The 23,762-nt window shown below is 67.7% G+C and overlaps 4 protein-coding genes across 4 annotated transcripts; 2 read left to right on the forward strand and 2 right to left on the reverse strand.

The window, feature by feature from the left end:
- Window positions 1-246: 246 nt before the first annotated feature.
- Window positions 247-12,989, reverse strand: XAB2 (XPA binding protein 2). Its single transcript, XM_075025276.1, has 19 exons — window positions 12,915-12,989; window positions 11,568-11,716; window positions 10,805-10,928; window positions 10,198-10,395; window positions 9,034-9,168; window positions 8,419-8,583; window positions 8,020-8,164; window positions 7,214-7,365; window positions 6,375-6,494; window positions 5,735-5,866; window positions 5,361-5,492; window positions 4,400-4,513; window positions 3,867-4,029; window positions 2,801-2,991; window positions 2,175-2,297; window positions 1,571-1,742; window positions 1,206-1,332; window positions 666-760; window positions 247-395 (listed from the first exon to the last, which is right to left on the reverse strand). Exons 1-19 carry the CDS (start codon window positions 12,975-12,977, stop codon window positions 334-336), a joined length of 2,562 nt encoding a protein of 853 aa, XP_074881377.1. The 5' UTR covers window positions 12,978-12,989; the 3' UTR covers window positions 247-333.
- A 151-nt stretch (window positions 12,990-13,140) lies between these two features.
- On the forward strand, window positions 13,141-15,951 carry PET100 (PET100 cytochrome c oxidase chaperone). Its single transcript, XM_075026840.1, has 4 exons — window positions 13,141-13,223; window positions 14,063-14,149; window positions 14,300-14,332; window positions 14,967-15,951. Exons 1-4 carry the CDS (start codon window positions 13,197-13,199, stop codon window positions 15,024-15,026), a joined length of 207 nt encoding a protein of 68 aa, XP_074882941.1. The 5' UTR covers window positions 13,141-13,196; the 3' UTR covers window positions 15,027-15,951.
- Window positions 15,952-16,278: 327 nt separating this feature from the next.
- On the reverse strand, window positions 16,279-18,184 carry PCP2 (Purkinje cell protein 2). The gene is made up of 4 exons (XM_075026709.1): window positions 18,140-18,184; window positions 17,378-17,528; window positions 16,664-16,797; window positions 16,279-16,378 (listed from the first exon to the last, which is right to left on the reverse strand). The coding sequence occupies exons 1-4, from the start codon at window positions 18,182-18,184 to the stop codon at window positions 16,373-16,375; spliced, it is 336 nt and encodes a 111-aa protein (XP_074882810.1). The 3' UTR covers window positions 16,279-16,372.
- A 2,579-nt stretch (window positions 18,185-20,763) lies between these two features.
- TRAPPC5 (trafficking protein particle complex subunit 5) lies at window positions 20,764-22,690 on the forward strand. Its single transcript, XM_075026841.1, has 2 exons — window positions 20,764-20,856; window positions 21,328-22,690. Exon 2 carries the CDS (start codon window positions 21,332-21,334, stop codon window positions 21,896-21,898), a length of 567 nt encoding a protein of 188 aa, XP_074882942.1. The 5' UTR covers window positions 20,764-20,856; window positions 21,328-21,331; the 3' UTR covers window positions 21,899-22,690.
- Window positions 22,691-23,762: the final 1,072 nt, after the last annotated feature.

Consider the following 23,762-nt stretch of genomic DNA (forward strand, 5'->3'; position numbering starts at 1 on the left):
TGGGGGGGGTGTTGTGTGTCCCCCCCACCTGTGTCATTGTCACTTAATAAAGTAACTTAAAGATAGCCTGGGTTCTTTGAGGTGGGGGGGGCACCCATGGGTGCACAATTGGGGGGGGGGTGTGACATCACCACCCCCTTATGGGAGCGCTGCCCCCCCTCCCCCCAAGGAGGGGGGGGATATGGGTGCTGGGGTCTCTACCATAAAGGGGCCCCCCCCCCCCAAACAGACAGGGCCACCCATGTGTGTGTAAAAATGGGTTTATTAAGGTGGGGGAGGGGATGGGGACAGTGGGGGGGAGGGATGGGGGGCATCTGGGGGGGTCCCACGGCTTCAGTCGTCCTTGAGGCCCCCGAAGACGGAGGAGGGCACCCGCTTCTGCTCCAGCTGCACCTCTGGAGGGGGGGGGCAAGGGGAGGGGGGGTGTCAGGGACCCCCAAACCCGGGGGTATCACCTCCCCCCCCCCCCCCAACCATGGCACTCCCCCCTGTGTCGTCCCCCCCCAACTCCCACCATGGGGCTGCCACGTGCCCCCCCCTTGTGTCCTGTCCCATCCATGACCCCCTTATCTGTCCCCCCTCAGTCCCCTGGGGACCAACGTGTGTGTCCCCCCCACCCAAGACCATGTCCCCATGTCCCCCCCCCGTGTCCCCCCGCTCCGTACCGTCAGGCTCGGGCTCGTCCTCGTCCCCCAGGTCGATCTCGTCGGGATTCCCCTGCTGGGACAGGGCGGCCAGAGCCTCCCGCGGGCCCTCAGCCCTGCGCACCCGTCAGCACCCGCACCCACGGGTGGGGGGCACCCACGGGTGGGGGGGGGCACCCACAGGGATTGGGGGGGGCCCAGGCCCGGTGGTGGGGCTCAGGAAGGTGAGAGGTGATGGGGGGGACAGCACCCATGGGACCAAGGGGAGCCCATCCTCAGGTTTTTTTTTGGGGGGGGAGGGGATGGACAGAGGTGACCCTGGGGAGGTGACACCCAATTAAGGGGACCTCACTACTGGGATGGGGGGGGGGCAGAGGTGACCCCCTGGAGGTGCCACCACCCCCCCACAACCACAAGGACCTTCTCCTTGGCATGGGGGGGGGGACAGGGGTAACCCTGGGGAGGTGACAGCCCCCCCCACCCACCCACAAGGACCAGGTTCAGGTCGGACGGGGGGGGGGGGGGGTTTGTTGGTGACCCCAGGGGGGTGACAGCACCCACCTGACGAAGAGAACCTTCTCGGGGGGGCGGGGGGTGTCCCGCCGTGCTTCGGCCGCCAGCTGCTCCGCTCGCTGCTCCAGCAGCTTCATGTCGTCCAGGCCGCTCTGTCCCGGGGCCAGGTCGGACACTGTGGGGATGGGGGGGGACCACATTGCTGAGGGGGGGGCACACACATCACCCACAGCAGCCCCACACCTCCACCTCGGTGCCCACGGGTGCTCCCCTACCCCAGAAGTGCTCCCTGCGGGTGCTCTCCCACCCCAAAAAGCGCTCCCTGTCGCAGCCCCGTACCCACAGCCGCCCCACAAACACCCCGTAGGTGCTCCCCCCGCCCCCCCCCAGCACCCACGGGTGCCCCCGCTCACCGGTGCCCGTGGCGTTGCTGTAGACCTTGAGCATCTGGGAGGCCATGAAGTTGACCTGGGTGTTGTAGGTGGCCTGGACGCTGCGCTTGATGCGCAGCATCTCCCGGATCGTGTCCTCGTTGCCGTGACGGATCTCGAAATCCTTCCAGGTCTGCCAGAAGGTGCCCGTGATCTGCGGAGGGGGACACGCAGGGTGACGGGGGGGGGGAACATGGTGACAGGAGGGGCACCCTGTGGTACTGGGGACGTGCCTGGTGCTGGGTGCATCATGTGGATTTGGGGACGTGCTGGTGCTGGGCACTGATGTGGTACTGGGGACAACCCTGGCACAGGGCACCCATGTGGCACTGGGGACGTCCCTGGCCCCCCCACCCCAGACAGGGCACCCCATTACAGCCCCGGGGGCTGCACTGATGTCACAGGGTGCCCCCCACCCCATCCCAGGGCCCCCCCCTGTCCCCCGGGCCAGTGCCATCTCGAAGCCTCACCCACGGGCCGGTGACACCCCGAACCCTCGCCCCCAGGATGGCACCACCCCCAGTCTTTGCCCCAACGGGTGCCCCCCACCCCTGGGTGCCCCCCCCACCCCGCGCCGGGTGCTCACGCGGGGGTCGCAGATCTGGGAGCAGTAGGTGTAGATGGCGCGGGCACGATCCACCTCCCCCAGCTTGCACTCCATGTCGGCGAAGCGCAGGCAGAGCTCCCGCGCCGCGTCGTCACCCAGCACCTGCCCGGCACCCACAGGAGATGTCAGCACCCACCGGGGGATGTCAGCACCCCCAAGTGCACGTCAGGACCCACAGGGGACGTCAGGACCCGTGGGGGGTACGTCAACAACCCCTGGGGGACTGCGTCAAGCACCTGTGGGAGACGTCGGCACCCGTGGGGGATGTCAGCACCCACGGGGGACGTCGGCCCAGCAGGGACTGCAACAGCACCCATGGGATTGCACGAGCACCGTGTTAACACCCATAGGTGCACATCAGCACCCACGGGGGACGTCAGCACCCTCCCCACGCCCACACAGCACCCACTGTCACCCGGCCCACGCAGTGCCCCCAGATCCCCGCGCCCACGCCACATCCCCCCAGTCCCGTGCGGTGTCCCCTTGTCCCCACGGCGTCCCCAGGTCCCCCTACCCACCCAGCGTCCCCTTGCGTCCCCCCCATCCCCACGTAATACCCCCCTAGATCCCCCCCGCACCCTCCTCGGTGCCCCCTCGGCACCCACCTCGATGGCTTTTTGGTAGATGGGACGGGTGTGGGTGACGCCGTAGAGCTCGGCCGCCCGTTTGATGTAGATGTTGAACATGTCGTGCTGCTGGGCGGGCAGGACGGCACGGGTGGCACGCTCGTACACCCCCATGGCGTGCCGCGCCAGCCCGAACTCCTCCTCCAGTTTGGCGTACAGCAGGTAGATGGCTGCGGGCACCCGGTAGCACCCGTCAGCGCCCGCACCCACCTCGGGGTGCTGCCGGTGCGCCCCGAGGCGGGGAGGTGGGGAATAATCTGATGGGTGCCCCAGGTGGGGAACAAGGAGGGCTGGGTGCAACACCCGGTGAGGGGGGGGTCCCCAGGGTGCTGGGGGTCCCAACACATGCCCAGCTGGGGTGCCCAGGGGTGCTGGGTGCCCCAAATGCAACACCCAGGGGTGCTGGGCACCCCAAATGCATGCCAAGGGGGCTGCCCCAGGGTGCTGGGGGTCCCAATACGTGCCCAGCTGGGGTGCCCAGGGGTGCTGGGTGCCCCAAATGCAACACCCAGGGGTGCTGGGCACCCCAAATGCATGCCAAGGGGGCTGCCCCAGGGTGCTGGGGGTCCCAACACGTGCCCAGCTGGGGTGCCCAGGGGTGCTGGGTGCCCCAAATGCAACACCCAGGGGTGCTGGGAACCCAAAACGCATGCCAAGGGGGGTACCCAAGGGTGCTGGGGGCCCTGACACGCAGACAGGGGGGTAGCCAGGGGGGCTGGGAGCCCCAACATGCACCCAGAGGCACTGGGTGCCCCAACAGACACCCAGGGGTGCTGGGGGCCCCCAGCGTGAGCCCAGTAGGGCAGCCAGGGGTGCTGGGCACCCTGATGGGAGGGGACAAGGGGTGCTGGGGGTCCCAGCATGCACCCAGGGGTGCTGGGCACAGCGAGCGGTTGGGCGCTCACCCACAGGCGCCCACCCTCACACCCTGCCGGGCACCCAGCCCAAAACACCCACCACCCCCCCGCCCTACACCCACCCCATACCCATCTCTACCCCCACCCCCCCACCGCGCCCCCCCCCCCCTCCGCCCCTGCGCCCCTACTCTTGGCGTATTTGGGGGGACATCCATCCAGCGCCTGCTCGAAGAGGTCCCGCGCTCGCTCCAGCTTGCGCCCGCCGTAACGGGCGACGAACTTGCTGAGGTAGGTGTGCCAGATGTCCGCCACGTTGGGCCAGCGGAAGAGCGCAATGCCTCGCTCGTAGGCCTGCGGGTACCCACGGTGGCACCGTTGTCACCCCCTCGCCGCCCCCCTGTCACCGCTGCCACCACCCCTGTTTTGCCATCAGGAGCCCCAGGATGCGGTGCCCGTGGTGTCCCCAACACCCTCCCCAGCCGCAGGGTCCCCGCGGTGTGTCCCCCCCCACGTCCCCGAGGTGTCCCCAACACCCTCCCCAGCTGCAGGGTGTCCCCAACACCCTCCCCACAGTGACCCTGACACCCTCCCTTGCCAAAGGGTCCCCGTGGTGTCCCCAACACCCTCCCCAGGAACTCCCCGCTACCCTCCTTGGCCGTGGGATGTCCCCAGGGTGTCCCCAGCATCGCCCCCCGCTGTTGGGGTGCTGCAGGGTGCCCACCTTGAAGCTCTCCTCGAAGTAGCCGTGCTCCTCCAGGAAGAGGCCGTAGTTGATGACGATCTGGGGGGTGGCGATGCGCAGGTCCAGGATACGGTCGTATACTGCCTTGGTAGACTGGGGGGGGGGCACAGGGGGGTCAGCACCCATCACCCGGCACCCCCAGGGGACAGCGGGGTGCCAAGGTTGGGGGGGGAGGTGGGTGGGCAGGGGATGGGAGCATGGGAAAGGGATAGGAGCATCCAGAGTGGACATAGAGGTGTCAAGGGGGGCACCCAAAGGTGATGGGGGCACCCAGAGGGGACACGAAGGTGCCAAGGAGGCATCCAAAGGTTTTGGGGCACCCACAGGGAGGTGTCAAGAGGGACCCAAAGGTGCTGAGGGCACAGGTAGAGAGGATGGGGGCACCCAGGGGGGACGTAGGGGGACCAAGGGGACACCCACAGGGGACACAGGGCTGCCAAGGGGGGAACCCCAGGGGACAGGGGGGTGCCAAGGAGGGGGGAAAGGTGCTGGGGGTATGGGGAGGGGATGGGGGCACCCAGAGAGGACATTGGGGTGCCAAGGGGGCATCCAAAGGGGCTGGGGGCACCCAGAGGGGGACATGGGGGTGCCAAGGGAGCCCAAGAAGGTGTGGGGCACCCAGATGGGAGGGAGGGGGCACCCCGAGAGGATATGGGGGGCACAGGGGCAGCCACTGGAGATGGGGCGCACCCCGTGGGGTGAGGGGAGTGCCGAGGGGTCACCCATAGCAGATGGGGGCGGGGGCAAACAGGCACAGGATGGGGGGGGGGGGTACCCGGTGGTGATGGGAGGGGTAGGGAGAGCAAGGGGGCACCCACAGAAACCAGGAGAGGACATTGGGGTGCAAAGTAGGGCACCCAGAGCTGCAGGGTGCAGGGAGGGACCCCATAGGGGGTTTGTGGGTGCCGGGGGGGAGCACAGGGTGGGGGGCATCACCCACCTGGAAGGTGCCCAGGCTCTCCTCCAGGTCGGCCAACATGGACCAGACCTTGAGGGACTTGTAGAGGCGGTTCTGGACGGGCTCCGTGGAGTCAAAGTACTCGGCCCTCTTGGCAGGCAGCGCCGTGGCTTTCTGGGAGACACACACACGGCGGGGAGTGTCACCAGTGTCCCCACAACACCCCCGGAGCACCCAGATGCTCCCATCTCCCTTTTCACCCTCCCAACGGGGAAGACGGAGCCATAATTCCCCTTACAAGACCCAAGTGTCCCATTAAAGGACCCAGGCACCCAGCTGTGCACCCCCCCCCACCCTCAGCACCCATCCCCTGTGGCGGGGCCGGGGGTGCGGGGGACCCAGGTGTCCCGACAGACCCTCAGGATACGCAGGGCCTCGTCGTAGTTCTCGTGGCGCAGCTCCATCTCCCCAAATTCGCACCAGACGGCGGCCAGGTCCTCCACCTGCCGGAAGCGGACGCGGGTGGCCTTGGTCAGGATGGTGCGAGCCTGGGGACAGAGGGAGACAATCAGGGTTTGGGGGGGACGACATGGGGGACAGGCGGGGACATGAGGGATAGGTGAGGTTTGGGGGACATTCAGGGTTTGAGGTGGACAGTCAGGGTTTGGGGGGACAGAGGGGACAGTCAGGGCGTAGGGGACACTGGGGGACAGTCAGGGTTTAGGGGGGGACACGGGGGACAGGCAGGGTTTAGGGGACATTCAGGTTTTGGGGACACAACAGTCAGGGTTTGAGGTAGACAGTCAGGGTTTGGGGGGACAGAGGGGACAGTCAGGGCGTGGGGGACACCAGGGGACAGCCAGGGTTTGGGGGACACGGGGAGACAGGGTCTGCAGGGACATTGGGGACAATCAGGGTTTGTGGGGACACTGGGGACAGCCAGGGTTTGGGTGGGTGGACACTGGGGACAGTCAGGGTTTGGGGAGACACTGAGGGATAGTCGGGGTTTGGGGGGGTGTCCCCCAAGGGAGGGGACACCAGGGTGTCCCCCCTCACATCATCCAGCTGCCCGTTGTCCTCATAGAAGCGGGCGAAGGCCACCCACAGCCCGTGCGGGCGCCCCGTCGCCTTGAAGGGGTCCACGGTGCGGACAGCCTCCGTGTAGGTGTTGATGATCTGGGGACACATTGGGGACATGTTGGGGACACCTCCAAACCCCTATGTGCACCCCGCTGTCCCCTGTACCTCCCTGGACCGTCAACACCAGGTGTGTGTCCCAGGCGTCCCACCCGTGTCCCCACATGTCCCCGTGTCTACCCCACCTGTGCTCCCCTTACATGCACCCCAACGTCCCTGTGTTCCCCTGTAGCCACCCCGATGTCCCCGTGACAAGCGGGTGTCCCCCTGCAGTCACCCAGCGTCCCCATCTGTCTCCCCTATTCATAACTCGGTGTCCCCGCGTGTCCCCCTCGCCTACTCCAGTGTCCCCACATGTGTGTTCCCTATACCCACCCCAATGTCCTTGTGCGTCTCCCCTATATGCAGCCCGGTGTCCCCACGTGTCCCCTTATACACACACCGGTGTGCCCATGTGTCCCCCACCACAACCACTCCCGTGTCTCCCCTATACACACCTCACTGTCCCCACGTCTCCCTCGATAGCCACCCCAGTGTCCCCACGTGTGTCCCCCACACACCCTGCTGTCCCCATGTGTCCCTCGACAGCCCCCCCCCCCACCCCCAGGTGTCCCCTGTATGCATCCTGGTGTCCCCAGGTGTCCCCCTAAGCCCCCCCCCACGTGCCTGGGTGTCCCCCTACACCCCTCCACGTCCCCCCCACCCTCAACCCAACATTCCCCAGCCACCCGCTGCCCCCCACCCAGCGCTGTCCCCACCTGCTCGGGACGTCCCTGGTAGAGCTGCACCCGCTTGTGCCACTCGTGGACGTTGTGGGGGTTCTGGCGCAGCAGGACGCTGTTGAGCAGCAGCGGGCGCCGGGCCATCAGCTGCTCGAAGCGGGCCAGCCGCAGCTCCAGCTCCACCTCCTCTGGGGACGGCGATGGGGACACGGTCACCGGGGGACGCGCGGGGACGGGGTGAACGGCACCCACAAGGGGTGGGGAGGGGGTGTTGGGGATACCCGGGATGACCAGGATCCCCCCCAAGGTGCTGGGCGACCCTCGGGTTGGGGACAGGGTGTCAGGGGACACGTGGGCACGGGGCGAGTGGCACCCATGCAGGGTGCTGGGCACCCCCCGGGGTGGGAACGGGGCGCAGGGGACACCAGGGGGCAGGAGGGGGTGACCAGGACACCCCCAGGGTGCTGGGCATCCCCCAGGGTGGGGACAGGGAGTCAGGGGACACCAGGGGATGAGAGGGGGTGTTGGGGCACACCAGGGATGGGTATAGGGTGTCAGGGGACACCCATGGGGTGCTGGGTGCACCCAGGGGTGAGGATGGGGTCTCAGGGAGCCCCATAGGGTGCTGGGCACCACTAGGATGGGGTGGGGGTGCCAGGGGAAACGCACCGGGTGGGGAAACTGAGGCAGGGCACTGCAGGCACCCCCAAAGTCACCCCCCCTGGGGAGAAACTGAGGCAGGGTACCCCCAGACTCAACCTTTTTTGGGCGAAACCGAGGCAGGGCACCCACAAACTCATTCTTTTTGGGGGGAAACTGAGGCAGGGCACCCCTAAACTCACCGTCCTCCTCCTTGCCCAGCTCCGCAACCGTCTCCATCTTGGCGGCAATGACGCTCTCCTCGAACTGGGCGTAGCTGTCGAAGACCTGGGTGAAGTCCCGCACCGTCATCACCGTCTGCACCGCCTCCTCGTAGACATCCCGGGCCTGCGGGGACAGCGGGTTGGGGACAGGGATGGAGCTCCTGGGGTTGGATGGGTCTGGAAGGACAGGGAAGTGGGGCGGTGGTGGCCCTGGGGTGGGGACAGGGGCTGTGGTGGCCCTGGGGAGGTTTGGGAACAGGGGACGGGTGCAGGGGTGGCCCTGGGGGACAGAAACCCCAAATCGTGGTAGCCCCAGGGCAGGTGGGTGACCGTGGGTGACTACGGGTGGCCCACGGGTGGCACTTGGGGACATGTCACCTTCTCGAAGTGGCCGCTGCGGATGTAGCAGTCGGCCAGGGCTCCCCAGAGCCGGCCCAGCTGGTCGGTGAAGCGGGTCAGTCCCCCCCGGATGATGGCACCCGCGTCCAGCGAGCGCACCCGCTCCGGGTGCTGGGAGAGCAGCTCGCACAGCTCCTGCCACAGCTGGGGGGGAACAAGGAGGGGGGGTCAGCACCCTGAGGGGACGCCCAGCACCCTGCAGGGGCCCTCAGGACCCCCCAACAGCCATAGAAGCCCCTGGCAGCCACCAGCATCCCTGGGCACCCCCCCAACACCCATCACCACCCCACAGTAACTCCCAACACTCATGGGAGCCCCCAAACCCCCTTGGCATCCCCCAACACCCATGGCAGCCCTAAGCACCCACTGGTGGTCCCCCCCAATGCCCATCAGAGCCCCCAGCACCCATCACTGCCACCAGCACCCCACGGTGACCCCCAGCACCCACTGGCACCCCACAGTACCCACAAAGACCCCAGCACCCGTCAGAGACCCCAGCACCCATCACCCCATGGTGACCCCCAGCACCCACTGGCACTCCACAGGACCCACGAGAGCCCCCAGCACCCATGGGTGCCCCCCGAGGGTGCCCACCTGGTAATTAGACTTGCCCTCCTTGGAGACGAAGCGCTCGTCGTTAACGAGGCGAGCCAGGCGCACGGCGGCCTCGTCCAGGCGCCCCACGGAGCGCAGGTACTCCACGTACTCCTCCGCGCTCTCGGGGCTCAGCTGGGCAGGGGACAATCAGGACCTGTCCCCAACGTCCCCTCGGTCCCCTCCATCCCCTGACCAGCATCCCCTCCGTCCCCTGTGGTGTTCCCGATTCTGTCTGGTGTCACCCAAACTGCCTTGTCTCTGCTATAAAGGCTCATCGCCGCATCTGTCCCTGTCTCCTGTCACCTCTGTCCCTGTCACCTCTGTCCCTGCCTCCACCCCATGGGTCCCTGCCACCTCTCTCTGTCCCCCATGGCACCTTTGTCCTTGCTCTGTGTCCCTGCCAGCTCTGTCTCTGCCCCGTGTCACCTCTGTCCCTGTCCCTGGGGTCCCCTCTGTCCCCTGACCCGTATCCCCTCTGTCCCTCTGGTCCCCTGTGGTGTCCCCAACCCTGTCTGGTGTCACCCATACTGCCTCAACTCTGCTACACAAACCTGTCATCATCTCTGTCTCTGCTGCGTGTCACCTGTCCCTGCTCTGCCACCTCTACCCTCCTCCGTGTCATCCCCGGCACCTCTGTCCCTGCTCTGTGTCACCTCTGCCACCACCCTCCTTGCTCTGTGTCCTCTCTGTCCCTGTTCCGTGTGTCCCTGCGGCCTGACTCTGCCCCGTGCCACCTCTGTCCCTGCTCTGTCACCTCTGGTCCTCTCCGTGTACCTGTCACTGCTGTCCTTAACCTGTGCCGCCTCTGTCCCTACCCTGCGTGTCTCTGCCACCTCTGTCCCTGCCCCGCGTCCCCCCTGTCCCTCCCAATCCCTCCTGCTCTCCCCATCCCTCTCAACATCCCCCGCGTCCCTCCTGCTGCTTCTGTCCCTACGTCCCCCTCCCACCACCCAAACCACCCCTCCCCTCTGCCACCCCCCAGCACCGCATGCCACCACCCCAGGGTGACACCGCTGCTTGTGCCATCACCCTGAGGTGACACCGCAGGGTGTACCACCACCCTGGGGTGACATTATCAGGTGTTCCACCGCCCCAGGGTGCCACTGCCAGCAGCTCCACAACCCCAGTGTGCCGCCACCGCCCCAGGGTGCCACCGGGTACCTTCAGGTAACGGCGGTAGACGCGGACGGCAGTCTCGGGCAGGGGGTAGCGCCGGACGAACTGGAGGTAGAGGGGCCAGATGCGGTGGTGCTGAGTGATGGGCAGCGCCCGCAAGGCCCGGTCGAAGGTACGGCGTGTCCGCGTGATCCGGCCCTGATCCACCAGGAACTGGCAGTAATCCAGCCAGATGCGGGGCATCTGTGGGGCACGGGAAGAGGGTTATGGGGCTGGGGAGGGCTTGGAGGGGTAATTATGGGGCTGGGGGGGGCTTGTGGGGGTACTTATGGGGCTGGGGGGGGCTTGTGGGGGTAGCTGTGGGGCTGGGGAGGGTGTGTGGGGGCAGTTATGGGGCTGGGGAGGGCTTGCAGGGGTAGCTATGGGGCTGGGAAGGGCTTAAGGGGGCAGCTGTGGGGCTCCACAGCTCTGTGTCCCCTCTTTGTTCCCCTGTCCCCTCTGTCGCCCCTTGTGTCCCCTCCACACGTCCCCAAATCCTTCCCACATGCCCGCATCTCCTTCCCCACCTTGGCGTGTCTGCATCCCCTCCAGCTGCCCTCGCCCCACTCCCCCCGTGTCCCCCCGCGTCCCCTCTCTGTCCCCGTGTCCCCACCTTGTGCATGAAGACGAGGGCGCGCTCGTGGCAGCCGTTGGCCTCCTCGTAGGCAGGGTCGGTGGGGCAGCGTCCCTTCACCTGCTGCCGCCGCTGTCGCAGGTACTGGTACCACAGCTTGTAGCTGGTGAGGGAGACGGGGGGACACGCCTGTCACCCCTGCCACCCCCCCGCCACCACCACGAGGGGACACAGGAGGTCCCTGTCCCCCGCCCACCCACCAAGGTGCCCCCGGAGCTCCCTGTCCCCAGTGAGAACACCGAGGATGTCCCTGTCCCCCTACTCTGAGATGTCCTCTAGATCCCCCCAAGTGTCCCCAAGGTCCCTGTGTGTCCCCCCAGGTGTCCCCAAGGTCCCTGTCCCCCACAAGGACACCCCTGACGTCCCTGTGTCCCCCCCCCCACCCCCTGGGATACCCCCAGGTCCCTGTGTCCCCATCCAGGTGCACCCGGAGCTCCCTGTCCCCAGTGAGAACACCCAGGATGTCCCCGTTCCCCCACTCTGAGGTGTCCCCAAGGTCCCTGTGTATGTCCCCCAGATGTCCCCGAGGTCCCTGTCCCCCACAAGGACACCCCTGAGGTCCCTGTGTCCCCCCTCACCCCCTGAAGTGCCCCCAAGTCCCTTTCCCCCCACTGAAGTGCTCCCAGAGCTCCCTGTCCCCAGTGAGGACACCCAGGATGTCCCCATCCTCCCACTCCGAGATGTCCCTGAGGTCCCCTTGTGGGTGTCCCCCCCACGAGGTGTCCCCATCCCCGTCCCCCACCTGCCAGGCAGCTCCCTGAGGGCGCGCTCGAAGAGGAGGTTGAGGCGGTGGCGCGGCCCCTTCTGCCGGGCCTGGGCGTAGCGCAGCCAGCACCGCACCGAGAAGGGGTTGCGCAGGATCTCCTCCTCGTGCTGCACGTCCTCCTCCTCCTGGGGACAGCGGGGGGGGACGACAGCGGGGTCAGGGGGGGACAGGGGACATGGAGGGGACACGGGACATTGAGGGAGAAGGAGGGGGGACGGAGACAGGGAGTGAGGAGGGGGGATGGGGACACAGGGATCCAGAATGAGGGGTGACGGGGACAGGGAGTGAGGGTGAGGGGTGATGGGGACATGGGGTGACGGGGACAGGGAGCCAGAACAAGGGGTGATGGGGACAAGGAGCAAGAATGAGGGGTGACGGGGACACGGGGAGCCAGAATGAGGGGTGATGGGGACAGGGGACGAGAGTGAGAGGTGACGGGGACATGGGGTGATGAGGAGAGGGAGCAAGGGGTGACAGGGACAGGGAGTGAGGGGTGACAGGGAGCCAGAATGAGGGGTGACGGGGACAAGGAGCAAGGAGAGAGGGGCACATGGGGAGCCAGAATGAGGGGTGATGGGGACAGGGAGTGAGGGGTGATGGTGACAGGGAGTCAGAATGACGGGTGATGGGGACAGGGAATGAGGGTGAGAGGTGACAGGGACATGGGGTGACGAGGAGAGGGAGCGAGGGGTGACAGGGACAGGGAGCCAGAATGAGGGGTGACGGGGACAGGGAGCAAAGAGAAAGGGGGACATGGGGAACCAGAATGAGGGGTGATGGGGACAGGGAATGAGAGAGAGGTGATGGGGACATGGGGTGACAGGGACAGGGAGTGAGGGGGGACAGGGACACGGGGAGCCAGAACGAGGGGTGACAGGGACAGGGAGTGAGGGTGAGGGGTGACGGGGACACGGGGTGACGGGGACGAGGAGCCAGAAAGAGGGGTGACAGGGACAAGGAGCAAAAACGAGGGGTGACAAGGACAGGGAGGGACGGGGACAGGGAGCGAAGAGAGAGGGGACACGGGGAGCCAGAACGAGGGGGGACGGGGACACGGGGGGACGGGGACACGGGTGGCAGGGACAGAGAGCGAGAACAAGGGGTGACGGGGACACGGGTGACGGGGACAGGGAGCAAGAAGGAGGGGGGACACGAACGTGGGGGGACGGCGACGGTGACCAGGCACAAGGGGGGAGGGGGGGGACGGGAGCGGGGACACGGGCGTGGGACGAGGCGGGGGCGGGGACACGGGGGGGACAGGAGGGGACGCGGGGGGTGTCCGTGTCCGTGTCCGTCGTCCCCCCCCCCCCCCCCCCCACTCACGAAGTGCAGCTCCTCCCGCTCCGGCATCTCCACCACGTCCGCCATCTTCTCCCGCTCCGCCATCCTCTTCCGGCGCGTCGCGATGACGCCACTTCCGCTCGCCCGACACCTCCTTCCCCCACCCTCATTGGCCGCTGCTCGCGCCCTTCAGGGTCCCGCCCCGCCTCCCTCCTCCCTCCGCTCTAACAGCCAACAGGCGGCGGCGGCGCTGGGCGCTCGGCCAATAGGCGGCCGCCGTGTTGCGGGGTGGGGAGGCGGAAGTAGTGGGGCGCTGGAGGCGCCATGGGGGTGAAGCTGGAGATCCTACGGGTGCGTGGGGGGGCAAAAAGGGGGCGCGGGGGGGTATTAACCCGGGGGGGGGCAGTTGGGGGGGCAATAAGGCCGGGGGGGCAGCGAGGGCCTGTCCTGCCCCATGGGGGGGCGATAGTGGGGACATGGCGGAGGGGGGGGACACAGCAGGGACACCCCCGCGTAGGTGACAGCACTGGGGACAGGAGGTGGCACCGGGGCAGGAATGGCAGCGCTGGGGACAGGGGGTGACACCAGGGGACAACCGCTGGCGTGGGTGGTGGGGACAGGAGGTGAGGGTGGGGTTACCCTGGCACGGGTGACAGCGGTGGGGACGGGAGGTGGCACCCTGGTACAAGTGATGGGGAGAGGAGGTGACACTGGGACACAGGCGACGGGGACAGGAGGTGACCCTGGTGACAGGTGACAGTGGTGGAGACAGGAGGTGGCATCCTGGTACAAGTGATGGGGACGGGAGGTGGCAGTGGGACACAGGTGACAATGCTGGGGATGGTCAGTGACAGTGGGACGCAGGTGATGGGGACAGGAGGTGTCACTGGGACACAGGTGACAGTGCTGGGGACAGGAGGTGACACCAGGGGACACCCTGGCATGGGTGATGGGGACAGGAGGTGACACTGGGACACAGGTGATGGGGACAGGAGGTGACAGTGGGACACAGGTGACAGTGCTGGGGACAGGAGGTGACACCAGGGGACACCCCAGCACAGGTGATGGGGACAGCGGGTGACACCCTCCACACCCTCAGCCGGCTGACGCAGGTGTCACCCGCCGGGGACAGTGTGTGTGGCGGTGGGGGGGGAGGTGACGGGGGGGGTGACAGTGTCCCCTGTCCCCAGATGCTGATCTACCTGTCCTTCCCCGTCGGCGTCTTCTGGGTCTCCAACCAGGCCAGTTACTTCCAGCGGCACGTGGTGGAGCGCAAGGTGGGGGAGGGGCCCGGGGGGGAGGGGAGGGTGGCCCTGGGCACTTGGGTGTGTCCCCCTGGGGTGGGGGAGGGGTGGCCCCAGACCCCTGGGTTGCCCCTCTTTGGGTGCCCCCGCCCTTCCCCCGCTAAGCCCACTCTCTTTTTCCAGAGGGAGATTTTTCCTCCGGACGATCCCGACCGGGTAAGAGACCCCAATATGTCCCCAATGTGTCCCCAGTGTCGTCCCCCCCCAGTGTCCCCAATGTCCCCAGCATCCCCTCGGTGTCCCCAACATCCCCAATGTCCCCCCCACTGTCCCCAGCATCTCTCCCCATCCCTGACATCCCCCACGATGTCGCCAACGACCCCCTCAATGTCCTCGCAGTGTCCCCAATGTCCCCAGCGTCCCCCTGGTGTCCCCCCTACCCGGTGTGGGGTGGTGGTGACACCTTGGGGACATCAGGGACAGGGGGGACATCGGGGACGGGGGAGATACTGGGGACATGGAGGGGGGACATTGGGGACACAACCCCCTCAATGTTTCACAGTGTTCTCAATGTCCCCAGCATCCCCCCTGGTGTCCCCAGTATCCCCAATGTCCCCCGCAGTGTCCCCAATATCCCCCCTGTCCCTGATGTCCCCCCATCCCTGACATCCCCAATGTCCCTGATGTCCCCAAGGTGCCACCACTGCCCCACACTGGGGGGGGATGACACAGGGGACACCTCCACACCCGGGGACACTGGTGACGCCCCTGTCCCCCCCCCTCCACGGGGTATGGCCACCCATGTGTCCCTACCATCCCCTGACACTCCCCCTGTGTCCCCTACCCCCAGCGACGGGCGATGGCGGAGCTGAAGCAACGGCTGCGAGAGGGGAAGGGGACACGGGACTGAGGGGACACAGGGACACCCGGCCACTGCCCCCCCACACGGTGACACAGGGGACCCGTGGCAGCGTCGTGACACCAGCGCCGTGGCCGTGTTGGTGACAGAGGGGACACGTGGCCGCTCGACGTGGCTTCGTTGTGACACCGTGGCTGTGTTGGTGACAGAGGGGACGCGTGGCCTCATCCTGTCACCGTGGGCATGTCCCGACGCCATCGCCGTGGCTGTATTGGTGACAAAGGGGACACGTGCCTTCATCTTTGTGCCATTGCTGTGACCATGGTGGTGACAGAGGGCACATGTGGCTTTGTCGTCATGCCATTGCCAATGTTGGTGACAGACGGGACGTGTGGCTGCAGCCCGATGCCATCACCGTGGCCGTGCTGGTGACAGAGGGGACATGACGGCCACGTCCTGTCACCATGGATTCATTCCGATGCCACCACCGCGTCCGTCTTGATGACGGAGGGGACGTACGGCCATGTGCTGTCACCACGGCCACATCGTGACGCTGCCGCAGTGACCGCGTTGGTGACAGAGGGGACACGTGGCTTCATCCTGACGCTGTCGCCGTGAACGTGTTGGTGACAGAGGGGACACGTGGCTTCGTCCTGATGCCATCGCTGTGAACGTGTTGGTGGCAGAGGGGACATATGGCTGCATCTCGTCACCACGTCCATGACAGAAGGCACACATGGCCGCATCCTGATGCCAGCGCTGCGGCCGCACGGGTGTCAGCGGGGACACGTGGCCGTCCCCGTGTCCCTGCCCTGGCAGCATCGCCGTGACGGCTGGTGACACGTGTGTGTACCTGCCACCGTCCTGGTGCCATTGCTGTGACCTCGGTGTTGGGAGGGGACAAGTGACACCCCTGGGTGTCCCCACTCCCCAATAAATGGCACTGGCACCATCTGCGTGGGGCGGTCACGGTGACGGGGCGGTCCCCAGGGTGTCACCGAGGCGGTTGGTGTCCCCCAGTGTGTCATGGGGGGGGGGTGGCTTAGGTGTCCCCTAGCACCACCCATCTGCCGTGGGTGTCCCTTGGTGCCACCCCCTGTGGGTGCCCTGTGTCCCCAAGTGTCACCCATCTGCCGCGGGTGTCCCCTGACCCCTGTGCCACCCTCCCGGGATGTCCAGTGTCCCCCAATGCCACCCAGCAGTGATGGGTGCCTTGTTCCCTCCCCCTACCCCCCAAATGCCACCCGTGTCCCCAGGGCCACCCTTTGTCCCCAGGTGTCACAGGCCCCACAGTGACAAGATCGGGGAGGGGTTTATTGGGGGGTGACAGGCTGGGGGGGACACACGGGGTGACATCACGGGCTCGGGGACGTGGGGGTGTCGGTGGCTCTGGGGGCTCAGTCCTGTGGGGAGATGGCGGGGGGGGGGGGGATAGCACCCAGGGGATGTCCCCTGGGTGTCCCCCCACCCTGGGTGTCCCATTCCCCCCCGGTCCCCCCCTTCTCCGGGTCCTTCCCCCCCACCGGGTGTCCCCGTGGGGTGTGCCCCCTCCCACCCCCGACCCCCCCCGGGTCTCCCCCCATCATGCTGCCCCCCATGGGTCCCCCCCCCCTTCTGCTCCCCCCCCCAGTTCACTCCCCCACCCTTCGTGTCCGTCCCCCCCGGTGTCCCCCCCCCCGAGCCCCCACCTTGCCGGGGGGGGGCCCGAAGCCGGGCAGCCGGGGCACGGGCAGCCGCTGCTCGTCCATCCGCCGGCCCTGGGTGTTCGCCAGCAGCTCCAGCAGCGACGCCAGTTCGGGGGGGGGCGGGCTGCCCTCCCCGCCTGCACCCCACACATGGCACCCACGGACGGCCCCACCACCCCGCACCACCTCGGCACCCACAGAACTCCGTGGTACCTGCAGATGCCCCCCCCCCAGCACCCACAGACCCCCCCCGGCACCCACAGAACCCCCTGGCACTTGCAGTTCCCTCCCAGCTCCCACAGACCCCCACGACACCCACGCTCCGTCCCACCCCCAGCACCCACAGACCCCCGCAGCACCCACAGTTCCCCCCCCCCCAGCACTCACAGACCTCCCCCAGCTCCCACAGATCCCTACAGCACCCGCAGACCCCCCCCGGCACCCACAGACCCCCCACAGCTCCCACAGACCCCCCCATGACACCCACAATTCCCCTGCAGCACCCACAGACCCCCCCCAGCTCCCACAGACCCCCCACGACACCCACAGTTCCCCCCCCAGCACCCACAGACCCCCGCAGCACCCACAGACCCCCCCCAGTCCCCCCCAGCACCTCTCAGCCCCCCCCGTCCCCTCGACCTCAGTGTCCCCCTTGTCCCCTCCACGTCCACCCCCTGTCCCCCCCCCCGTGTCCCCCCCCCCCCCGTGTCCCCTCACCTCCGGGCCCCCCCAGGCTGCAGCGCTGTTCGTCCATGCGGGCGCCCTGCACGGAGCTCAGCAGGGAGAAAAACCCCTCCTGATCCGGGGACCCCCCCTCTGCTGGGGACCCCCCCTCTGCCGGGGACCCCCCCTGCGCCGGGGACCCCCCCTGGAACGGAGACACCCCCCGTGGTAATGGGGAACCCCCCTGAAATGGGGGGGGAACCCCCCCGGTAATGGGGAAACCCCCCCGGTAATGGGGAACACCCCCAGTAATGGGGACCCCCCCTAAAATGGGGACCCCCCCTAAAATGGGACCCCCCCTAAAATGGGGGGAACCCCCCCGCTAATGGGGAAACCCCCCGCTAATGGGGACCCCCCCTAAAATGGGGGGACCCCCCCAATGGGGAACTCCCCCGGTAATGGGGACCCCTCTAAAATGGGGGGACCCCCCCTAAAATGGGACCCCCCTAAAATGGGGGGACCCCCCCTGAAGTGGGCACCCCCCCACTGCAAAGGGCACCCCGTGACAAAATTGGGGGGACCCCCCTCATTCCGGGGACCCCCCCCTGCAATGGGGGGCACTCCCCACCCCATCCCCTCCCCGTGGGTGCCCCCCCACCCGTGGGTGCCTCCCCCACACCCCCCTTTGTCCCCCCCCCCTGCGTGTTCCCCCTTACGGTGCTCCCCCCTTACGGGTGCTCCCCCCTTCTGGGTGCTCCCCATCCATGGGTGCCCTCCCCCGTGGGTGCCCCCCCCCCCACCCGTGGGTGCCCTCACCCCCGCGGGTGCGTGGCTGGGTGCTGTCTCCCCCGGGGCGGCCATGGTGGGTGCAGCACCCACACCCCACGCCGCCCCTTATACCCACGCCCCCCCCCCCCGCCCCGGCTCAGCCGGGGGTGGGAGGAGGGGTCACGGGGGGGAGTGGGTGACACGGGGGGGGGGGACACGGGGACGATGGGAGCGGGGGGGGTGGGCACAGCTGTGCAGGGCGTGCGGGGGGGGGCTGGGGGCACCCATGGGTGCTCTGGGTGTTTGTGGGGTGCCCGTGGGTGCCCGTGGGTGCTGTGGGGTGTCCGTGGGTGCCGTGGGGTGCCCGTGGGTGTTGTGGGGTGTCTCTGGGTGCCATGGGGTGTCTGTGGGTGCTCAGGGTTCCTGTGGGTGCTGTGGGGTCCCCGTGGGTGCTGTGGGGTGACTGTGGGTGACCGTGGGGTGCCCGTGGGTGCTGTGGGGTGTTTCTGGGTGCCGTGGGGTGCCTGTGGGTGCTGCGGAGTGACTGTGGGTGTTGTGGGGTGTCTCTGGGTGCCATGGGGTGTCTGTGGGTGCTGTGGGGTGCCTGTGGGTGCTCGTGGGATGCCCCTGGGTGCTCAGGGTGTCCATGGGTCTTTTGGGGAGCCCAGGAGTCTGGGGGGCACCCGTGGGTGCTGTGGGGTGTCTGTGGGTGCCGTGGGGCACCCGTGGGTGCTCAGGGCCCCCGTGGGTGCCGTGGGGTGCCCTGCTCTCTTCAGGGGTGCTGACAGATGCTCTGGGCACCCACGGGTGCCGCAGGCTCCCAGCGTGGGGGGTGGGTGGGTGGGTGCGGGGGCCGGTGTCGGGGAGGGGGGGGTGATGGGTGGGGGGGGCCCCCCCGCCGTGTCCCCAATCCCCCCCTGGCAGCCGGGAGCAATTAACCAAATGGCTCTTAATTGCACCCATAATTCCCCCTTCCCCCCACCCACTCACCCACCCAAGGCGGGGGGGGCCCGGACACCTGGGAAACCATTTTATTTGGGGGGGGGCACCCAGCTGTGCTCCCCACCATCTGCTTGGGTGCTAGAGCACCCATGGGTGCTGGGGGTGTGTGTGCGTACCCATCACTTTGGGGGGGGGCAGGGGACCCCTCCACCGCGGGGTCAGGGTGTGGCTGGACCCTGGGGACAAAGGGGGTGACACGGGTGACGGGGGGGGCACCCTGTGTAACCCCCCCCCCACCCATGGGTGCCCCTCACCGACGAGGACCTCGGCCAGGGCCCCCCCACCCAGGATGAAGACGAGGAGTTGGGGGCACCCCCCGGCCCCCCCCCCACTCCGCTGGCACTTACCCCTCCCAGTGCTCCCAGTTACTCCCAGTGTCCCCCATGTCCCCACAGTGTCCCCAGTTACCCCCCAGTCCCCCCCAGTGCCCCCCCGTGTCCCCACTCCCCCTCCAGTGTTTCCCCAATGTCCCCAGTTATCCCCCCAACGCCCCCCCATTGCCTCCAGTTCCCCCAAGTGTCCCCAGTCCCCCCAGTGCCCCCAGTCCCCTCCCAGTCCCCCCAGTTCCCCCCCAGACCCCCCAAATGTCCCCAGTCCCTCCCAGTTCCCCCCAGTCCCCCCCAGTGCCCCCCTTCACTGCCCCCAAGTGTCCCCAGTCCCTCCCAGTGCCCCCAGTTACACCCCCAGTCCCTCCCAGTGCTCCCCCTCAGTGTCCCCTCCCTGGGGTCCCCCCCCGTGTCCCCAAATCTCCCATGTGTCCCCCCCCCGTGTCCCCTCACTTCCATGGCGGAGGCTGAGGGGACAGGGGGGACACCCGGGGATGGGGACACCCAGGGACACCCACGGGGACACCCAGGGGTGGGGGGGGACACCCACGGGGACACCCGTGGGGACACCCAGGGGTGGGGGGGACACCCACGGGGACACCCAGAGGGACACCCAGGGATTGGGGACACGCGGGGGGGTTCCGGGGGGGGGAACACCCATGGGTGGGGGTGTGTGTCACCCCGGGGCTGATGGGGACACGCAGGTCAGGGGATCCCTGGGGGGGGGGGACGACACGCAGGTTGGGAGACCCCCCCGGGTGGGAGCACCCATGGGTGGGGGGCACCCTTGGGGTGGCACCCTTGGGTGTGGAGGGGGACCCAGGCGTCCGGGGCGGGGGTAGGGGGGAGGAAGGGGTCAAGGGTCACCCCAACCTTCCATTCCCCCTCCTCTATGACGCTCCTGATGACGTCATTGAGGAGCTCCGCGGGGGGAGGGAGGAGGGGGGGGCCAGGTCTGGGCCCCCGCCCCTCCCCCACCCCAGCTGGCGGACCCAAGCGGCCGGACCCCCCCTCCCCGCCCGGACACTGTCCCCCCCCCCGTGTCCCCAAATGTCCAGTGTCGCCCCCCACCCCCCGTGTGCCCCCTCGGTGGGCGTGGCCCCGCCTCGCCCCGCCCCTGCGCCGTCAGCCCGCGGGGCGGCCTCGCTCCCGAGGGGGGCGTGGTCGCGGTGGGCGGGGCCCACCAAAGGCGCGGGGGCGTGGCCACCGGTGCGGGGGCGGAAAAAAGGGGACGGAGGGGGGCGGGGCGTCGCTCGTTCTGACCACGCCCCCCAGCCACACAAAGCCCCGCCCGATTCCTCGGCTTTGGCCCCGCCCCGCGGTTGCCCCGGGCGACACCCCCGTCTCCCCCCCCCCGCGCTTTACGGCGCCGCGCGGCGCTTTTGCGACGGTGTCGGTGTCGGCCGTAAAGCGGGAGCGGGGAGCCGCTGGCGGAAGGTCGGTCCTGGGGGGTCCCGGGGGTGGGAAGGGCCCCGTCTGTCCCACCCACTCCCCCCCCCAGCTCATGGGGGTCCTTGCTGGGTGCCCCCCCCCGCAGGGCTCCCAGGGGTGCCCCCCCAAAACCTCCAGCTGCTCCCCGACCCCCTCCAGGTGCCCCTGGCCCCCCAAACCCCTCCAGTTGCCCCCTGACCCCTTCTGAATGCCTCCTGAGCCCCCCCAGCCCCCCTCCAACCCCCTCAACCCCCTCTAACACCCCCCTGATGCCCTCCAGGTGCTCCTGCTCCCCCCCCAAACCCCTCCAGCCACCCCTCTAACACCCCCCCCAACCACTTCTAGGTGCCCCCCGACCCCCCCAACCCCTTTAACACCCCCCTGATGCCCTCCAGGTGCCCCCTGACCCCTCCAACCCCCTCTAACATCCCCTGATCCCCCCATTTTTCTCTCTCTCTGCCCCCCCCCCCCCCCCAGGAAGATGGACGCCCGCTTCACCCGAGGGAAGTCCCCCCTCCTGGAGCGAGCCCTGGGCCGTCCCCGCACCGAGGTGAGCCTCAGTGCCTTCGCCCTCCTCTTCTCCGAGCTGGTCCAGTACTGCCAGAACCGCGTCTATTCGGTAGCCGAGCTCCAGGCCAAACTAGCCCGTTTGGGCCACCAAGTGGGGCTTCGCGTCCTCGACGCCTTGGTAGCCCGGGAGAAAAGCGGTCGACGCGAAACCAAAGTCCTCAACGTCCTCCTCTTCGTCAAGGGTCCCGTTTGGCGAGCTCTTTTCGGGAAAGAAGCCGATAAATTGGAACAAGCCAACGATGACGACAAGACTTATTACGTCATCGAGAAGGAACCGTTGGTCAACACCTACATCTCGGTCCCCAAGGAGAACAGCACCCTCAACTGCGCCGCCTTCACCGCCGGTTTGGTGGAAGCCGTCCTCACCGCCAGCGGTTTTCCGGCCAAGGTCACGGCTCACTGGCACAAAGGCACCACCCTCATGATCAAGTTCGAGGAGGCCGTCATCGCCCGCGATAAGAGCCTGGAAGGGCGCTGAGGGGACAGCACGGGGTGGGGACGGTCACCCGTGGGGACGTTGGAGCTGGTTCGGGTCCCTCGTCGCCACCTGATGTCCCTTCTGATGGCCCGTGTCCTCCCTTGGGGATGTGGGAGCTGGTTTGGGTCCCTCACGGCTGTCCCTTGTCCTTCCTGATGGCTCTTGGCGTCCCATGAGGACGTTGGAGCTGGTTTGGGTCCCTCACCACCACCTGATGTCCCTTCTGATGGCCCTTGGCCTTCTTGGGGACGTTGGAGCTGGTTTGGGTTCCCTACCACCGCCCAATGTCCCTTCTGATGGCTCTTGGCCTCCCTTGGGGATATTGGAGCTGGTTTGGGTCCCTCGTCACCATCCGATGTCCTTCCTGATAGCCCGTGTCCTCCCTTGGGGACGTTGGAACTGGTTTGGGTCGCTCACCACCATGCAATGTCCTTCCTGATGGCCCTTGATGTCCCTCAGGGCCACTGGAGCTGGTTTGGGTCCCTTGTCACCATCTGATGTCCTTCCTGGTGGCCCGTGTCCTCCCTTGGGGACACTGGAGGTGGTTTGGATTCCTCATCACTGTCCCTTGTCCCTCCTGATGGCCCGTGTCCTCCCTCGGTGACGCTGGGGTCCCCTCATGCCCCTGGATACCACCCCTCGTCCCTTCTGATTGTCCTTGGCCTCCCTTGGGGACATTGAGGGCTGGTTGGTGTCCCTCACCGCTGTCCCTTGTCCCTCGTGATGGCCCTCGGTGTCTCTCGGGGACACTCGACTTGGTTGGTGTCGCTATAAACCATCTCTTGTCCCTCCCGATGGCCCTCGGCTCTTGTTTGGGGGGGTTGGGGACACCCTGGGGCTGGTTTGGGTCCCCCGACACCATCCCTTGTCCCTCCTGATGGCCCTTGGCCTCCCTTGGGGACACTGGGGTCCCTTTGGGTCCTTCTCCACCGTCCCTTGTCCCTCCTGGTGGCTCTTGGCCTCCCTTGGGGACACTGGGGCCAGTCCATGTCCCTCACTACTGTCCCTTGTCCCCCCCCGATGGCCCTTGGTGTCTCTTGGGGACATTCAGGCTGGTCCCTGTCCCTCCCGGTGTCCCTCAGTTCATCACTGGGGGCTTGGGGACACCCCTGGGGTGGCTCCTGTCACTCCACAGGGGCACCGTCCCCTCGGGGGCTTTGAGGCTGCGGTGGGGACAGTTGGTGTCCCCAAACCCTGTCCCTTGTCCCTCCTGGGGACGTGCCATGTCCCCTGTCTCTTTGGTGACAATGGGGCTGGTCCTCGGGGACATGGAGTGTCTGTCCCCTGTCCCCCTGGGGACACCAGGGCTGGTCCCTGGGGACACCAGGTGGTCCCCTATCTCCTTGGGGACACCGGGGTTGGTTCTTCGGGACATGGGGGTGTCCCCGTTTCCTTGGGGACACCAGTGTGGTTGTTGGGGACAGTGGGGTGTCCCCTGTGCCCTTGGGGACACCAAGCTGGTCCTTGAGGACACCAGAACTGGTCCTTGGGGACACCAGGTTGTCCCCTGTCCTCTTGGGGTCACCAGGGCTGCTCCTTGGGGACACTGGGGTGTCCCCTATCCCCTTGGGGGTGCCAGGATGGTCCTTGGGGACATGGGGGTGTCCCCTGTCTCCTTGGGGACACTGGGGCTCATCCCTGGGGTGTCCTAGTCCCCTTGGGGACACTGGGGCTGGTCCTTGGGGACAGCAGGTTGTCCCCGATCTCTTTGGGGACACTGTTCTGGTTGCTGGGGACAGTGGGGTGTCGCCTGTGCCCTTGGGGACACTGAGCTGGTCCTTGGGGACACCCTCAGGGACAAGGGGGGGGTGTCCCTGTCCCCATGGGGACACTGGGGTGGCCCTTGGGGACACTGGGGTGGTCC

Source organism: Buteo buteo, chromosome 4, assembly GCF_964188355.1.
Source record: "Buteo buteo chromosome 4, bButBut1.hap1.1, whole genome shotgun sequence".
In the NCBI taxonomy this organism is placed as follows: Eukaryota; Metazoa; Chordata; class Aves; order Accipitriformes; family Accipitridae; genus Buteo; species Buteo buteo.